Source organism: Nelumbo nucifera, chromosome 6 (assembly GCF_055504915.1).
Source record: "Nelumbo nucifera cultivar China Antique chromosome 6, China Antique-T2T, whole genome shotgun sequence".
Taxonomy (NCBI): domain Eukaryota; kingdom Viridiplantae; phylum Streptophyta; class Magnoliopsida; order Proteales; family Nelumbonaceae; genus Nelumbo; species Nelumbo nucifera.
The window spans coordinates 63,113,177-63,126,053 of NC_142654.1; the positions used below are offsets into that span (position 1 = coordinate 63,113,177).

At 40.0% G+C, this 12,877-nt stretch overlaps 2 protein-coding genes across 7 annotated transcripts in view; one reads left to right on the forward strand and one right to left on the reverse strand.

Annotated features, from left to right (window-relative positions):
• Positions 1–1,638: 1,638 nt before the first annotated feature.
• On the forward strand, positions 1,639–2,959 carry LOC109115191 (uncharacterized). Its single transcript, XM_019198924.1, has 3 exons — positions 1,639–1,906; positions 2,015–2,298; positions 2,459–2,959. The coding sequence occupies exons 1-3, from the start codon at positions 1,639–1,641 to the stop codon at positions 2,957–2,959; spliced, it is 1,053 nt and encodes a 350-aa protein (XP_019054469.1).
• Positions 2,960–10,312: 7,353 nt separating this feature from the next.
• The window catches only part of LOC104604353 (uncharacterized), a 65,009-nt gene continuing 62,444 nt past the window's right edge, over positions 10,313–12,877 (reverse strand). For 4 of the 6 annotated variants that reach the window (XM_088890096.1, XM_088890091.1, XM_088890090.1 and 1 more), the window contains one exon: positions 10,313–11,488. In XM_088890096.1, coding sequence (XP_088746222.1) covers positions 11,156–11,488 — 333 coding nt within the window. In that variant the 3' untranslated portion in view covers positions 10,313–11,155. The remainder of the gene's footprint in view (positions 11,489–12,877) is intronic. The other 2 variants (XM_088890093.1, XM_088890094.1) reach the window with 1 other exon arrangement.

A 12,877-nucleotide genomic window follows, 5' to 3' on the forward strand; every position in this document is an offset into this window, starting at 1 on the left:
TTGAACCTTGGCACTGAAGAGGAACCTAGACCTATCTACATCAGTGCACCCCTTAGCCTTGAAGAAGCCAAATACTTCAAACTACTTTAGGAGCACAAGGATGTCTTTGCTTGGACATACAAGGAAATTCCAGGGTTAGACCCAAAGGTTGTTGTTCACCACCTCTCTATTAGGCACGGGGTACGACCAATCAAGCAAGCACAACGTCGATTTTGGCCCGAGTTGATTCCGCAAATTGAAGCAAAAATCAACAAGCTCATTGAAGCTGGTTTCATTCGGGAGGTGAAGTATTCAAATTGGATTGCAAACATTGTCCCTATGAGAAAGAAGAATGGTCAAATTTGGGTCTGTGTTGACTTCTGAGACCTAAATCAAACTCGCCCAAAAGATGACTTTCCTTTGCCTATCACTGAACTCATGGTAGATACAAGTACTGGCCACGAGGCATTATCCTTCATGGACGGTTCATCTGGATACAATCAAATTTGCATGGCATCTAAGGATGAAGAACTCATGACTTTCCGAACACCAAAGGGATCTACTGTTACAAAGTGATGCATTTTGGGCTTAAGAATGCCGGTGCTACGTACCAGTGCGCGATGCAGCGGATCTTCGGTGGCATTCTTCACAAGAAGGTCGAGTGCTACGTCGATGACTTGGTTGTCAAGTTTAAGAAGAGAGAAGACTATCTCGATGATTTGCGTAGCATCTTCAATAGGCTAAGGAGATATCAACTAAAGATGAACCCTCTCAAGTGTGCATTTGGTGTCACCTCAGGCAAGTTCTTCGGGTTCATTGTTCGCCATCGAGGGATTGAAATTGATTAGTCAAAGATTGATGCCATCCAAAACATGCCAGAGCCGTGGAACCTACAAGAGTTGAAGAGTCTCCAAGGATGACTGACTTACATTCGATGGTTCATCTCCAACCTAACTGGACGTTGTCAACCATTCAACAAGATGATGAAAAATGATGTCCCATTTGAGTGGGATGATGCATGCAAAAATGCCTTAGAGAGCATAAAGCAATACCTTTTCAAACCCCCAGTACTTGTCGCACCAATCCCTGAGAAGCCACTCATCTTATACATCGCTGCATAAGAGCAATCAGTGGGAGCCTTGTTGGCACAAGTCAATGAGGAAAGGAAAGAAAATGCACTCTACTACCTCAGTCGAACACTAATAGGAGCCGAGTTGAACTATTCACCAATAGAGAAGACTTGTCTTGATCTCATCTTTGCCACGAAGAAGTTACGGCATTACATGTTGGCACATACTGTCCACCTTATCTCAAGAGCAGACCCCCTCAAGTACATCATGACACGACCTGTACTTTCAAGGAGATTAGTTAAATGGGCTCTCCTCTTGTTAGAATTTGACATCACCTATATCCCACATAAGGCTATGAAAGGACAGGCACTGGCAGACTTCTTTGCAGATCATCCTATTCTAGCAGATTGGGAACTCTCCGAAGACTTTTTTGATGAAGAGGTTTTCTGTATAGACATCTTACCAGCATGGTTGATGTTTTTCGATGGAGCAACACGCAAAGATAGTACGGGTGTCGGTGTTGTATTTGTCTCGCCTCAGAGAAATCCTTACATATGCATTTGCGTTAACTGAGCTTTGCTCTAACAACATGGTGGAGAACCAAGCTTTAATCATTGGCTTAGAAATGACTCTTGACTTGGAAATTCACTACCTCACAGTCTATGGGGATTCGAAATTGGTAATCAACCAATTGAAGACAAAGTATGAGGTGCGTAAGGACAACCTAGTTCCCTATCACCTTTATGCAATCCAATTACTAAAGGAGTTCGAACATGCTACCATTGAACATGTACCCAGAAGCGAAAACAAGCAAGCATATGCCCTTGCCAATCTAGCAGTAGTCTTAGCACTCACAGGTGATGAAACAACAACAATACCCGTTTGTGCAAAATGGGGTCTCCCCCCTAAGTCACCTCAAGAAGAGATAGAGCAATAAAGCAATGTGGCTTCTGTATTCACTATAGATGTTGAGGACTGGAGACAACCCTTCATCGACTATTTGCAGCATGGGAAGTTGCCCGAAGATTCTAAGCATAGAGTTGAGATACGACATCGAGCACCTCGTTTCCTATACTACAATGAAAACCTCTACAAACGCTCCTTCAATGATGTCTACATGAGGTGTATCCACGGAGAGGAAGTCCAGAGTGCAGTTGACCAAGCACACTCAGGAGTTTGTGGTGCTTATCAATCAAGACTTAAGCTCCATAATCGCCTTAAGCGAATGGGCTTCTATTGGCCAACAATGGTATAAGACAAGTGAATATGCCAAAAAATGTCAAGCATGTCAAATTCATGGGGATTTAATTCACCAACCACTAGAACCTCTACATCCTACAGTTGCATCATGGCCATTTGATGCATGGGGACTTGATGTGGTTGGTCCCTTGCCTAAGTCTTCTCACTAGCACCTCTTCATCCTAGCAGCAACGGATTACTTTTCCAAATGGGATGAAGTGGTTCCTCTTCGAGAAGTAAAGAAAGAAGATGTTGTCAACTTTCTCTGGACTCACATTGTCTATCGTTACAGTGTTCCACGTTACATAATCATAGATAATGGGAAGCCATTCTCAGCAGCATTAGTGACACAGTTTTGTGACAAGTTTGGCATTAAGAAGAGGTTTTCAACCATGTATAATGTAGTGGCCAATGGACTTGTAGAGGCCTTCAACAAAACTCTCTGTAAATTACTTGAGAAGATTATGTCCAAGTCCAAGAAAGATTGGCATGAATGTTTGGATGAGGCCTTATGGGCTTATCGGACATCTTACCGCACCGCTACAAATGCAACTCCTTTTGCTTTAGTATATAGTGTAGAAGTTGTACTTCCCCTAGAGAGACAAATGAACTCCCTAAGGATGCTATCCAAGAGGGAATTACAGAAGATGAAAATGCAAAACTACGATTAGTTGAGCTCGAAGTGCTAGACGAGAAGATGTTAAAAGCTCAACAAAGGATAAAGTGCTACCAAGCTCGTTTGGCTCGTGCATTCAATAAGAAGGTTTGTCTTCACTCCTTTCAGAAAGGAGATCTTGTCCTTGTTGTTCGACGACCTATCATTCTCTCACACCGTTGAGGAAGGAAATTTGACCCTAAATGGGATGGACCTCACATGGTGAAAGAAGTCTACAATAATGGTGCTTATCTCCTTGTCATGCCAGAGGGTCTACGTCTTGGGCTTATTAATGGAAAATACCTTAAGATGTACTACCCTTAGTCTTTTGCATTGTAACATTTCTGGCCCGCATGAGCCTAAATTGTGAACGACAAAAACAAAAACAAGGTCTTTTGCATTGTAACGCTCCTGGCCTGCATGAGCCTAAACTGTGAGCGACAAAAACAAAAGAAAAGGTCTTTTGCATTGTAATGCACTTGGCCCGCAAGCGCCTAAACTGTGAATGAGAAAACAAAACAAAAAAAAAACAAGTCTCTTGCATTGTAACACTCTTGGCCCGCATGAGCCTAAACTGTAAACGACAAAAAAAAAGTCTTTCGCATTGTAATGCTCCTAGCCCGCATGAGCCTAAACTGTGAACGACAAAAAAAAAAAGTCTTTTGCATTGTAATGCTCCTAGCCCGCATGAGCAAACTATGACCGGCAAAACAAATGTAAAATATGAGAACTTCTTTTTTAGAAGAAAAAGAAGGAAATATCAAGTCCATTTCCAACATCATTTGACTACAATGTAGAAGTTGTTTCATTTACAAGAGAATGACCAATTCTTGGAGTTTTACATAATTAAATATACTTTTACAAAGAGCAATGGATGCTTCTACAAGTTGTGTTGTCACTTAACATTGACTTGCATCTCTTGCTTGTTGGTTGCCTTTAATCGTGTCAACTCGCCATGCTGAGCTTTTCCACTACAAGTGCTTCACTATCTTTCTACTGCTTCTTGCTAGAGTATTGTCTTTGGAGGTTAAGGAAAAGTGATGCACCACCTACTTTTATTATTGCTCCTTTATTCTTTGTTGTTCCTCCTCAAAGGTACAAGACATTACATCAATGTGGGGTTTCTTGTTGTTAGTGGAAGTCATGTCAACTATGGTTTGAATACTTTGGTTGCTGGAAAAAGGACTTTTTCAATTCATATGCATCACTTCAATAGCTAGATTTGCCAATTTCCGCCTCCTTTTGTTTCTTAGCTGGAGCATGTTTAACTCTACCTCTATAAGCAAGGTACTGTTCTCCACATGATGACGAGGAACCAACCTCTTGGACAAATGGCAACATGTCGGGATGATAGACCTCTTCAAGAATCTTGTCACCATGGGCAGTTTGGTCATAGACATCCACTCATGTGTGTAGAAATCTTTGCAACAAGCTCCCCTGAAGAAGTCGAGCAATCTTATCCCTTAAATTTTAAATGAATGATCATTTTATTTGATCTTCCAGAAGACCAGCAAACTTTTAAAAGAAATAGAAGACTCTAGCATTGCATGATCCATGACAACTCCCTTTGGTTGGAGAGGTTCAAAGAGCTCCTTCTATTCAGCTCTGTGTTAACAACGGGGACTTGTCAAAAGTTTTCAAATACAAGCACTAGTGTGTTGAGCATTCTACAAGGAAAGTAGGGAGATCTCTTCAAAGTTAGGTCTTCTGGGTTTGTTAACCTTCCACCTTGAGGCAATTTCTTCTTTGATGGAGGAGGTATAGAAGATGACAACAAAATCAAAGAGAAGAAAGCTTTGTGCATCAAGTCCTCTGGGAAGAAGCTCTATGCAAGCTAATCTCTAAATCCAAGAGACTTCGGACCCGAAAATCTATGAAGCTTTGGACCTAGGAACCCTGGACCATTGAAGGTCTACGAGGGCCTGCTACTGATGTAGCTCTGCATGCCATAACTCTCTAGTGAAGAAGCTCTGTGCAAGCTAATCTCTAAATCCAAGAGAATTCAGACCTGAAAGTCTATGAAGCTCTGGACCTAGGGACCCCGAACCATTGAAGGTCTGCGAGGGCCTGCTACTGATGTAACTCTGCATGTTGTAACTCTCTAGTGAAGAAGCTCTATGCAAGCTAATCTCTAAATCCAAGAGACTTCAGATCCAAAAGTCTATGAAGCTCTGGACCTAGGGACCCCGGACCATTGAAGGTCTACAAGGGCCTACTGTTGATGAAGCTCTGCATGTTGTAACACTCTGGTGAAGGAGTTCTATGCAAGCTAATCCCTAAATCCAAGAGATTTCGAACCCGAAAGTCTTCAAAGTTCTGGACCTAGGGACCTTAGACCATTAAAGGTCTGCGAAGGCCTACTATTGATGAAGCTCCGCATGGTGTGACTCTCTGGTGAAGAAGCTCTATGCAAGCTAATCTCTAAATCCAAAAGACCTCAGACCTAAAAGTCTACAAAGCTCTAGACCTAGGGACCCCGAACTATTGAAGGTTTGCGAGGGCCTACTGTTGATGAAGCTCCGTATGATATGACTCTCTGATAAAGAAGCTCTATGCAAGCTAATCCCTAAATCCAAGAGACTTCGGACTTGAAAGTCTATGAATCTCTGGACCTAGGGACCCCGGACCATTGAAGGTCTGTGAGGGCCTGCTGCTGATGATGTGCCAATTGGTGAAGTTCTAACCCATCAAGTCTTATAGAAATGAAATGCAATTCATCACACCTTGACAACATATGACATACAATTGAAGTATCAAACTTGTAGTCCTGCATGAACAAGATTGCAGTCATAAGACTTCACCTCATCGAAAGGAAACAAAGTGATGTGTTGGTCTAATATAAACATCAATGCTTAAAAGTGTCGACATGTATAAAAGCCGAGTTAGGTCAATAAAAGGAAAGAAAGGGAGTTATCATTTCATTCAGTTTGAAATCAGGACTATAAGGAAGGTTCGCCCAACTCGAAGATTGTCAAATCCAGTAATGCATGGAATGCGACTATACAGTTTAACAGGTTTCTTGCAAAGGAAGTTTATAGATTTGAATGAGGGAATAAATGCCAAAACAAACAAAGTGTAATCGGTCGGTTCAGTCAACATAAATATATAAGGTTTAGTCCTTGTATCACTCCTGGTCACTCAGTCAAGAAAAAGTAATTATGCAAAGAACATTATCAAACTACTGACTGTAAATTCCTACATGCATAGGTGAGAAATTCGAACACCTTCGAGGTTAATGAAGATCTGGTATAAGTCTGAAATGTTCAAGCATCAAAAGGAAAAAGCTGACCCATGGGTCAAGTGAGCACAATGACATAGGTTGATAGCATTGGCTTCATGTTCTACTACACGAAAGGCTCCTTGCGCAGATTCACATGAAATGGATTCCAGGGAAGCATACGATGAGAAGGTGTACAATCCATCATGGGGGACTCACTGTACCGACCAAACCATTGATTGATTAAAAAAAAATGCGTTTAATGGGGAAGACCAAATATTTTGATAGCTGATTACATTTTCAGTTTGACAAATTAAAGACAGCCCCGTGAAAGTGTAATAAGCCGTTGGGTGATCTACAACCACCAAATATCAAAATTGTGGGCCCCTATGTCACCATTATTCCCACTACAAGCACCAAAGTTGTGGACCCCCCATGTCACCATGGTTCCCATTACAAAGGCAATCCGCCAAAATAATTTGGGGATAGAACTTCACACACAGGATAAGAGCGGCATGTAAGGCTATTAAAAGAGTTGGATCCTATGGGTTAATACCCATAAGATGCTATTGGTGTGCTTGCATGACAACATCAAGCCAAAGTATAGGAGAGTATGCTACATGAATACAGGCACCAATTCAATCACATGCATTAAAGGAGCAACCACATTCAATCTGTGGAAGACATGCGAACGAAAGGGGAAAGCAATGAAGAAATTTTGAGAAAAAAAAATGACCCGAATAATGCTCTGTCTCCGACCAGTCTTAAACTTGCAACAGCAAACTGAATACCCCTTACACCGCTGTCGAGTTTATGACTTCCAAGGACGGCTTCCAATGACAAGACTTCAATGCAGATTCGACAGCCCTAGCAATCGTCTCCACTCCAAAACCCAGCGGCGATCAAAATTGTGGCAAGCGAAAGTGGGGAGTCGTGATCTTAATATGAATTTATAAATTTATGGTAGTCGTATGCAATAAGGAGTATAGGCTTTTTCTAAGTCTCCTCCTTCAAGGACGTAGACTCCAACATGGACTCTACAAAGCAAGCTTATCGGCTAATAATCCTTACCCAAGCAGAAAGGGATGAAATGCTGCTTGACCTCACCAATTGTAACAGTATGATTTGTCAAACCATCCATCATGGTCAGATTAGAAAGCCTGCAAGAAAATACAGGCGTTCCAAGAAATTACCAAAAGAATGATGTCTGCAAATACGGAGCTCCATAGTAGAAGAACCCTCATGTACCACAATTCTAAAACTTCAGTTCTTGCATGCTCGAGGCTTGTTAACTATGTGAAAGTCTTCCTAAATGGTCATGTTGAACAATCATCCAACAAGGAAATCAACATTATTGAGGATATCAACACCGTATGGAGCTTTGTCACCTCATCCTCGAGGGGGTATTTGTAGACATGTGAATTTTTTAAATCAAATAAATGGGCTTAATTTACATGACAACCTCTAAATAATATGGGCCTCCATGGGCCCAAGGCCTAAGTCTACATAAATATGTCTTGATGGCCTAAGGATCCAAGTGTATTAAGTCCAATTTGGCCCATCTTCTATTGTAACCCAACACCACACTCAAATGGGATTGGTTAGCTAAGTTGGCTGATGTGACAGCCTTAACCCTTGGCTATAAATGGCCTTGCTTAGGAAGAAAATGACCATTTTTCTTCTTTTTGAGAGAATCACACTACAAGTTCTCAAACACCAACACTGAAGATTGCAAGCAACCACAAGCTCTTGCAACTTCCGGCAACTACAAGATCAAGAGAGAAGAAGGAAAAAACTTCTTCGTTCTCTACAACACTTGGATTCAAACTCTCCAAAGAAGATCAAGCCACTACAAAATGACCCTTCTTAGAGAAGCATCCTTCACAGCCGATCAAGTGCGAAGCTCGGAGTGAAGAAATCTACACCAAATCTCCCAAAGCACCAAAATCAAGGAAATCTACATCAACACTTCAAAAAGTACGAGAAACACGCCAACAACCCTCGTCTTCACCAAATTCGACCGTCAATCAGAGGTTGCTCACGTCATTGAGCAGAAATCAAAGAGAGTTCATTCCCTTGTTTGTTTTCTTTATTACAAATTTATTTTTGTAATTTGTCTCCATATTTTGTACTAATTGAAATACACGAAATTTGTGTTGACAATATTATTTATATTGTATTTTTATAAATTTGTTTTACTATTTATTTTTTTATAAGAACATGTATGTATATGATGAAAATAATTAAAAAAAATACTTATATATTTTGTTTTTTATTTAAATTGGTATATTTTATTTTCTTTTAATAATTTATTAATCTTTAAAGAAAACAAGTCGGATTGGATCAAATCCAAAGATCCGACTTATTGATAGGATTCAAATTCAAATCGAGGCATATCAAATCCAATTGAATCTTCAGATCGGATTGGATCCGACATGAATAGTGTTGGATTGGATCAAAGTTCAAAGTATCGTTACGTATCGGTCGATATCGTTCTGGGACCCTTCTGATACGCCCCTACATTGGGTGTATCGGGGGTCTAATCGATTCAGGGGATGGAGGGGTCCTAGACCGGCTCCCCTAAACCAGTTTTGAAAAAAAAAGAAGGTAAAAAAATGAGTATTGAAACGCCCGATACGCCCCTACCGACGTATTGATATTTTGAACCTTGGATTGGATTCGAATATAACCTGATTCAAATCCGATCGATATGCATCCCTAAATTAAACCATAATACCTTATGCGTTGATGATGTACTGTTAAAGCTACCAATAAGCAAGGGCCGAAAGAAATCATTTTAAGGATTCACACTCCATACATCAGGCATCAAAAAGGGGTAAAATCATGATTTTATTTAAAAATCATAGGGATGGTAATTTTTGCCCATCCAGTGGGTATTCACTCCGATATGACAAGTTCTTTTGCTTGAAGGACAGGTTATGAGATTTTACAACCCGGGTAGGGCAAGGTTCAAAATATCGATACATCCGATATGCCGGTAGGGGTGTATCGAGTGTTTCAGTACTCATTTTTTTACTTTTTATTTATTTATTTTTTCAAAACTGGTTCAGGGGAGCCGGTCTAGGTCCCCTCCATCCCCTGAACCGGTCAGACCCCCGATACACCGACTGTAGGATCGTATCGGAAGGGTCCCGGAACGATACGTATCGGCCGATATGGGCTAGTACGTAACAATACTTTGAACCTTGGGGTAGGGTATGGTTTTAGGCTAAACCCAACCCTCCCTGATCAGCATATTGTTAGAAAACATACAAACTTTATGTATTAGGTGTTGAATTTAATAATATTTTGAATTTTATGTGAAAGATAATTGATAGTTGGCAACCGGTTCTATTTTACCCCAAACCCAGTCCTTGGTCAAAAACCATTGAATTGGTCAACAACCTATTGACCCGGGTGGTCAATCTGTCAACCCGTTCAATGGTTTTTGGCCTTCTATTTTAATTATTATTTTTTTTAATTTTTGTCAAAACGGGCTGTCCGTTTGAACTCGATGGTCGAATTGTCAACCTAGAAACCGGTGATCAGAACGGTTCTGATTCAAGGTCAGTTTTTATAACATTTATAGCTTACACATAACAAGAAATAATAAAAATTTAGATATAAATTCTAAACTCAACCCACATTACTCTTGAATGCAGGGAGGGTCAGAAAGAGTTTTGCATTTTCATGTACAAGGAAAATTTAGATTCTCAAAATACAAATTGGGAGGTTTAGTAAGACCGATAACATCTAAAATTTACGAAACCCACCCCCATTGCCATCCCTAAAAAGTCAGTGATGATGGTTCTTTTCACAAGTCATATAACAAATTTTCATCTCCTCGTAGGATTCTGAATATAACATGCATTTTATAATGTGGACATAATTAATATTTGCAGAAATAAGCGAGAAATACTACTAAACGAGTTTATGCAACTATTGGGTTTTACACCCTGCTGACTTGCCAAGTGGCGGGACCCATGATAAGTCAAAGCTAGACACATCGTCTCATGAGTCCTTGCTGTAGGGTAAAGCAAACCAACAGTTGCATAAACTCGTTGTTTACCAGAATTTCCTACATATTATAATCAGGACCCATGCTCTGTTTTATTTAATAATAACTAAAATAAAGTGCAGAGCATAAAATAACAGACAAACTAACGATCCTGAGTGCAGATTTATCTCCAATTATAGCATGTTTACAGTTTATACCACATGCTATTATGTATAAAGGATACATCTATGTCCTAGAATAGAATCTTTATCTTACCTCCAATAAAGATCTATGATACAAAAAGCTCAAAAAAGCCAAAACACATAGGCATTTTGTTTCATATTAGTCATCTAAATGAGCAAGATATATCTATATATTGTTTAGTTACATCTGAATGTGGTGAGCCCCCCCATCTTTCAGGTTTAGATTCTATCCTGAACAGATTGTTTAGTTACATATGTTTGGAGATTCCCCAGCTTTCAAGCTGACTTGCTTGCTAAAGGAGGGGTTGGGAGATCCAACCTTGTACTGGTCAGCTTTATGATGTTTTGTATATTAGATGCTTATGCTCCCTACTGTTTGTGTTGCTGTTTTGCAGAGGTCTTTCTTTTTCCATTATCAATACATGCATATCTGGCTGTTATTGATGAAAAAAATCCTGAGCAGAAATGTGGTCTCCAACCAGTTTCTATTATACCAAAGTTTTAACAGTATTTGACCTTTGTTGATCCCTGTTCCTTTTCTCTAAAATCCCGACAAGGGTGCTTGAAGTTCAGAGACAGGCATGCCTTAGCTAACAGGAAGAGGAAAGCACATTATAGACATACCTGAGAATTCTGATAATATGGTTTGTCCTCTATGCCTGGTCTTCTTTCATTGTTCCATGGCTGATTTTCAGGATAATAGGAGTGTACTTTTTCATGTTGAGTTGATCCCCTTGTGAAAGATTGAGATACAATTGGCATCATCTGTTGAACCATCCTAGACAAGTCGATAACTTAATCACTTCCTATTCCTGAAAATATGTGACCAATACCTTGGTTTTCCACTTGTTGGACAACCTGATTGAGTGTATTCCTCATTGCTGGGCTCTGTGTAAACTGTTCCAACATATTCCTCATGTTATCAGGTGAACCAATCCCCACTTTCTCCGGAATCCCAGCCAATAGACCATCCAAAACAGGCCTATTTAGAACCTGAAAAATCACACCTGCTGCATCAACTTGTCCACCCAAGCCTTGCCTTTGCAAAGGCACACTCTCCATAATCTGCCCAAGTACAGGAGGTTGCACCGAAGTGCTATTTGCACCTGTCCCATTTGCATTGAAGCCCTGAGATAAAAGATTGCAAAACATGTTAGAGCATCAGCAATGTTTTGCTGGTTTTGATTGACAGGAGTGACACCAGATGTTCCACTGCCATCTTTTGCTTGAGGATTTACCTGCTTGCTTCTCCTCTGAGCATATTAAGAGATTGAACCAGCCAAATGCTTTTAGGCTTGACAAGGTACCACAAAAATCAAATAAAGAAAAAAAGTCAAGCTCCATAATATGAAGTAGAGTCTTCTAGGGCAGTCCCCTTGCATAGCTACATTGGGAAAATGTGTTTTATCAATCTACATAGCCTAATTTCAGGCTCGTCAGCTGAAGCACAAATTAGGCAATAAAGAATTGTACTAGCTCCAAGCCTCCAACAAGTAGGTAAAAACTAGGTTAATTATTAGCAAAGGAATACAATGAATGCTTGTGGCAATCCATAGGAATGGGCCTTTGGTATAGATCCACCCAAAAGTGTACTTAAAGTAAGTCCAGGCAACACCGGTCAGGGTACATTGCTGAGAGGTTTTGGGTGAAAAAAGCAAGAACTTTCCTACCTTTCAACAGATACAATACAAATGGAGGCAGCTCACCTTCAGTTGTGAACCTCCCCGGCCTAATCCCAAAGAACAGCTTTGGACCACTCAGGATCATGGCTTTGGTTAGATCCTAAAAACAACCCTTGATGAAATTGTAGAGCCACCTCTGAATTAGGGCCTGTTCGTTTGCTCTGAAGTCTGACATCTAAAAGTGTAATAATTACATTAAGAGGTATATTGGTATTGGTGAACTTTTCTCTCCTCTGAACTGTGAATGCAGAGAATGTTGTTCTGAATTCTGAATTCTGAAAACTATCAAATATCCATTTTGATCCCTTATATGAGAGTTTTTGTTTGCATTTTTGAGGGTATCAATGGAAAACAAAAAGTTGTATGATTGCACTTTAAGAGATAAGAGATAAGAGGAAATGAACAACCAATTTTCTCTTAAAGTAAAAAGATTCATTTTAAGAGATAAGAGTTAAGAGGAAACGAACGCCCTTAGTTGATGATGTTTCTTTTAACTCAAACCAAGGTTCCAAATTTCATCACATACTGGGGTGTATCAGGCATATTGTATCGTATTGGCCCTGCCCTGATCATCATCATCCATGCCTTATCCCAACTATATGGGGTTAGTTACACGAATCCTGTTTTTTCATTCCGTTCTATTTAAATCCATATCTTCTTAAGGCTGCATTTGTTTTCAGTGTGAACTCCACCTATGGAGTTCAACACCGATGGGTTTAAAATTTAGTGAACCGTTGGAACTTTTCTAAATGTGATAATCGATGTAAAAGTACATCGATAAAATCGATGTATTATTTACATCGATTATCAATGTAGAACTCAACCGATGGGGAAA

Coding starts and splice junctions, on each gene's coding strand:
- LOC109115191 (XM_019198924.1), top strand. CDS start 1,639: ATGGTGGAGAACCAAGCTTTAATCATTGGCTTAGAAATGACTCTTGAC. Junction 1,907..2,014: donor AGTAGTCTTAGCACTCACAG/GTGATGAAACAA, acceptor TATTCACTATAG/ATGTTGAGGACTGGAGACAA. Junction 2,299..2,458: donor GCTTCTATTGGCCAACAATG/GTATAAGACAAG, acceptor TCTTCTCACTAG/CACCTCTTCATCCTAGCAGC.